This window comes from Brassica rapa, chromosome A06 (genome assembly GCF_000309985.2).
Source record: "Brassica rapa cultivar Chiifu-401-42 chromosome A06, CAAS_Brap_v3.01, whole genome shotgun sequence".
Lineage (NCBI taxonomy): Eukaryota > Viridiplantae > Streptophyta > Magnoliopsida > Brassicales > Brassicaceae > Brassica > Brassica rapa.
Genome location: NC_024800.2, coordinates 15,110,151 through 15,115,581, shown reverse-complemented (window position 1 = coordinate 15,115,581; position 5,431 = coordinate 15,110,151). Strand labels below are relative to the sequence as shown.

Here is a 5,431-nt window from a genome sequence, read left to right as displayed (position 1 = left end):
CCCGTCGTGCTTCAATCGCGTCGTGCTTGCTTCCTGTCCTGCTTAATTCCCGTCCTGCTTCCGACTTATAATGTCTTCAGAATAATATTTTACTGATACGAAGATATTCTGAGAAAACTTCGCGATGAAGAAACGTCAATCTTCAAAAACGTCGAGCTTCTAAACCGTCGTGCTTCAAAAATGTGATTCTTCCAAAACTGCCGTCTGATCAATCTAACACTTTTCTAACCATGGTCCAGCAGCTTATGGTTCACCCATGATCAATTCTTCGACCATCCATTGCCCGCGGTACAACCACTAAATAATAATATATATATATTTTTTTTAAGGGTTTCTACATTCTCCCCCCGTTAACAGAATTCGTCCTCGAATTCTATGGCTCTGAGGGGCCTCCTTCTTTCATTACAACGTCCTCTCGGAATAACTCCGGGTGATCGGTTTTAAATCTCGCTTCATCCTCCCAAGTAACATGAATCCTGTTTTGTCTTCCCCAGAACACTTGTACTTGAGCAATCTCACGCTTTTTGAGCTTCCGAATACGCCGTTCTCCTAATCTGATTGGTCCTTCCGGATACGTAAGGTTTGTCTCCAACTCCTCGATTCTCTCGGGTTCAACAGAACTTGGATCCCGTATATGTTTCCGAAGCATGGAAACATGGAATACTGGATGTAGATGCATATCTGCTGGCAGATCCAATCGGTAAGCTACCTCACCAACTTTCCCGATGATCCTGTACGGACCAATGAACCTGACCGCAAGTTTCCCGCCCTTGCCAAATCTGTCCTTCCCTTTCTGTGCAGTAACCTTCAAATAGACCCAATCTCCTATCTCAAAAGTTACTTCTCTTCTTGACTGGTCTGCGTACTTCTTCTGACGGTCTTGAGCCTTCTTCATGTTGGCCTGAATCGTCTCCAGTTTAATCATGGTCTCCTTAACAATAGGTGACCCAAACATTCTTCTTTCACCCACTTCCGTCCAACACATAGGCGTCTTGCATGGCCTTCCGTATAATGCTTCATAAGGTGACATCCCTATGCTCGAATGATGACTGTTGTTATACGAGAACTCAACCAACGGTAAATGCTTCTCCCAAGTTCCAGCCCAATCGAGAATACACATCCGCAGCATGTCCTCGATGGTCCGAATGGTCCTTTCCGTTTGGCCATCTGTTTCTGGATGGAATGCCGTGCTTCTGTACAGTTTAGTTCCCAAGGCTTCTTGCAGTGCTTCCCAAAATGATGCCGTGAACCTTGGATCGCGATCTGAGACGATGTCAGAGGGTACACCATGTAACTTCACGATTTGGTCGATGTACAGCTCGGCCAAAACTTCAACTTTATCAGTGTCCCGCATAGGCAACAAGTGTGTGACCTTGGTTAACCTATCCACAATCACCCATATCGAGTTGTTCGATCTACCTGGAGCAATAGGTAATCCGGTGATGAAATCCATGGAAATAGAGTCCCATTTCCATTGAGGTATCGGAAGACTCTGCAACAATCCTCCTGGAACTTGATGTTCCACCTTGACTTGTTGACAAGTTGCACACTGAGCAACCCATTGTGCTACTGACCTCTTCATGCCCGGCCAATGATAGTATCTTCTCACGTCTCGGTACATCTTCGAACTTCCAGGATGGATACTGAGTAAAGAATGATGTGCAATCCTTAGTATCTCATCTCTCAGCCCTTGTCCTTTAGGAACCGTGATCCTCCCATTAATTAGCAAGGTTCCGTCCTCCGCCAAGTAGTATCCCGCATTATTTGGCCCGGCTTGTCCTTTGAGTTCTTCAGCAATCTTCAGTAACTTCTCATCCTTAAGTTGTTCTTCTCGAATTCTCTGAATCAAGCTGGCCTGATTCACCGCTTGAAGTCCCAATGGCTCGCTTGTCTGCCCTTCCAAAACGACCAACTTCACTTGTTTCAACTCCTGGTTCAATAGCTCCACTTCTTTCTCTAAATCTGCGTCCAACTTTCTTCGACTTAAGGCGTCCGCAACAACATTCGCTTTACCAGGATGGTAGCGAATCCGTATGTCGTAGTCTGCCACAAACTCCATCCACCTACGCTGGCGCAGGTTGAGATCTGGCTGAGTGAAGAGGTATTTAAGACTTTGGTGGTCCGTGTATACCTCCACTTCTTCCCGTACAAGTAAGATCTCCAAATTCGCAAAGCGAACACCACGGCCGCTAACTCCAAGTCATGTGTACTGTAGTTATCCTCATGCTTCCGTAGTTGTCGCGAAGCATATGCAATGACTCGCCCATCTTGCATAAGAACACAACCTAACCCAACGCGTGAAGCATCCGTGTAAACCGTGTAAGGTTTACCTTGCTCGGGCAAAGCTAACACAGGTGCGGTCGTGAGAGCTTCCTTCAACTTCTTGAATGCCCTCTCGGTTTCTTCCACCCATAAGAAAGGAACTCCTTTACCGGTAAGTTTAGTTAAAGGCTTTGCAATGGAGGAAAAGTCCTTAACAAACTTCCGATAATAGCCCGCAAGTCCGAGAAAACTCCTCACTTCTGTCACAGTGGTAGGTCGAGGCCATTCTCGTATGGCTTGGACCTTTTCTGGATCAGCAGCCACGCCCTCTCCTGATACTATGTGACCCAGAAATCCTATCTCTCTCTTCCAAAACGAGCACTTGCTGGACTTGGCAAATAGCTTCTGATTCCGTAACCTCTCCATAACCAGTCTCAGATGCTCTTTGTGCTCTTCCTTACTTTTCGAGTACACCAGGATGTCATCAATGAAAATGATCACGAACTTGTCGAGATAGTCGTGAAACACTTCATTCATCAAACGCATGAAAGCCGCAGGCGCGTTTGTGAGACCAAAGGGCATAACTACAAACTCGTACTGCCCATACCTCGTCCGAAACGCCGTCTTCATAATGTCTGACTTGGCAATAGGAATTTGGTGATACCCTGATGCCAAATCAATCTTCGAAAACCAACTAGCTCCCTTTAGTTGGTCTAACAACTCGTCTATCCTCGGAAGAGGATACTTATCTTTTATCGTGATGTTGTTGATACCACGATAATCGATACACAACCTCATGCTTCCATCCTTCTTCTTCACAAATAACACAGGAGCTCCCCAAGGTGAAGAGCTCGACCGGATGAATCCCTTTTCCAATAGATCTTCCAATTGTTTCTTTAGCTCGGCTAATTCCGCAGGTGCCATCCGATATGGTGCCTTAGCTATAGGTTTTGCTTCAGGCTCCAAAGTAATGGTAAAGGGATTACTCCGAGGTGGAGGTAATTCCTTTAGTGGTGCAAAGATATCCTCAAAATCTTGGACCACTTCTATGTCTTCGACCTTAACTTCATCATTAGTGGCTCCTCCACTAACCGATAAGGTCACCAAATATACATCCCCGTCTTGAAACAAATCTTGTACTCTCATCGCTGCTACTAAAGACACGGTCATACTAGGACTGATTCCATAGTATACCATCTCTGGTCGTTTACCTCTGCCGAACAACAACCTTCCCTTTCCACAGTCGATCTGAACTCCGTAGCTCGATAACCAATCCATTCCAAGGATTACCTCGTACCCTTTCAAAGGCACAACTAACAGATCTGCCACAAACTCTTTGCCTTGAATGACCAATGGAACATTCTTGATACACTGATTTGCTTGAAGGGTTCGGTCTGCGGGGGTCAAAACGGCCACGTCTATCCTGTCAACCACAAAACAATCCCAAAACCGGGCAGCTACTTCAGGGGTCACAAAACTATGTGTTGCCCCCGAGTCGAACAATACATGTGTGGGTTTACCAGCAACATGTATGGTTCCTTCCACAGTAATCCAATCAACAATATCTTAATCACAAAAATACTAATCAAAATTCTCACAACCATCAATCATCATCCTAAATTTCTAAACGCGCAACCTAGCGATCAATCAATCTATACCTAACCAGCATACTAACTAGATTCCAGCAACTAAATTTCCATTCAATAAAAAGAAGAGGTTAAGCACCCACAATACCTGTGATGGGACCGCTTGACGGTCCTGCATTGTCTTGGTTTTCTACACCTAAGGCATAAACTCTACCTCCTAGGTTTTGCTTCTTTGGTGCTGGCTCAATAGCTGGACGGCTAGGAGGAGCTCGGATTGCGAGAGGGGTCGCAGGGATTGGCTTGTTTGGACATGACGATGCATAATGGCCCTTCATACCGCAAGAGAAACAAGTAACATCTTCCATCCTTATAGATGAATAACCCTGCTGGTTACTCCGTTGTCTGTTGGGACAAAACTTAGAAATATGTCCCGGTTGATCACATATGTAACACACCACAGTGTTACCACGATTGTTGGCTTGGCCTCCAAATCCTCGCCCTTTTCCTTTGTAAGATCTTGGACCCTTGTTGAAATTTGGCCTTTCTCCTTGGCTAAACTTGGTGTGTCCACCAGAATGTGGTAAGGTCTTCCTTTCAGCCTCCAATACAGTTTCAACATTAACAGCTTTTTCCACTAGCTCAGATAAGCTGCTAAAGTTGCTTCCAGCTAAACGACTTCCAAGCTCCGGCTTCAATCCGTACATAAAGTTACGGATCATAGTTGCTTCATCTTCATGCCCATCAAAGACATGTCGCCTCAACCTTGTGAACTCAGATTCGTAACTCCTCACTGGCCGATCTCCTTGAACAAGGTTCATGAACTGGCGCTCCAATCGATGCTTTGCTTCTGGAGGAAAGTATTTCCTCTCAAACTCTCCCTTGAACGACTCCCATGATGTGATGTTGTGTCCACGCTGTCTGTCTATGCTGTCCCACCATCCTGTGGCGTCGCCTTCCAAGTAGTACACAGCGATCTTCTTCTTATACTCCTCCGGGCACTCCATGGCTTCAAAATTCTTCTCCATCATAGTAATCCACTTGTCGGCCTCAATAGGATCGGATCCTCCTTTGAACTTGTAGGATCCAATGTTCTTCATGGTAGATAATAGCTTGGAAACTTCAGGGGGTTGAGTACGCCTGCCTTGGTTACCAAGTGCCTCGGTCATCACGTCATGTAAAAGCTTCAAGGTGTTTTCGGTTCCATGATCTTGTGGTCTTTTGGTGGCACGGTTCTGATCTGGCCTTGGGTTTGATTGAGCGGATTGATCATGTTGATGTCTCTGGTCCCAATTACGACTTGGGCCAATACTCGCCATACTGTCTTCTCTCACTCTAGTCATGTTACCGTAAACAGGAAAAGATCTTGTTCTCTGCAGAGGGCTCCTATCGTGTCCAAACATCTCACTAATGCCATTTCCATTATCCTGATCTGATCTGTGACCCAATCCTCCGCCTGTCCAATCCATACCCTCTCCCCATATCCGACCTCGTCCATCATCACCTGTCCCGCGATTAGCCATCTGCACACAATAAAAAGGGTAAGTCATATTCCTACCACGGGAAGCGGCTGGTTTCCTAATCAT

At 45.8% G+C, this 5,431-nt stretch overlaps 1 protein-coding gene across 1 annotated transcript; it reads right to left on the bottom strand.

Moving 5' to 3' along the window:
- Positions 1-373: 373 nt before the first annotated feature.
- Positions 374-5,431, bottom strand: LOC117126098. The gene is made up of 7 exons (XM_033273487.1): positions 4,611-5,431; positions 3,403-3,685; positions 3,219-3,315; positions 2,692-3,017; positions 2,180-2,451; positions 1,982-2,111; positions 374-1,891 (listed from the first exon to the last, which is right to left on the bottom strand). Exons 1-7 carry the CDS (start codon positions 5,429-5,431, stop codon positions 374-376), a joined length of 3,447 nt encoding a protein of 1,148 aa, XP_033129378.1.

Coding starts and splice junctions, on each gene's coding strand:
- LOC117126098 (XM_033273487.1), bottom strand. CDS start 5,431: ATGATTAGGAAACCAGCCGCTTCCCGTGGTAGGAATATGACTTACCCT. Junction 2,452..2,691: donor ACAAAGAGCATCTGAGACTG/GTTATGGAGAGG, acceptor TCCATTGCAAAG/CCTTTAACTAAACTTACCGG. Junction 1,892..1,981: donor TTGTTGCGGACGCCTTAAGT/CGAAGAAAGTTG, acceptor TTGGAAGGGCAG/ACAAGCGAGCCATTGGGACT.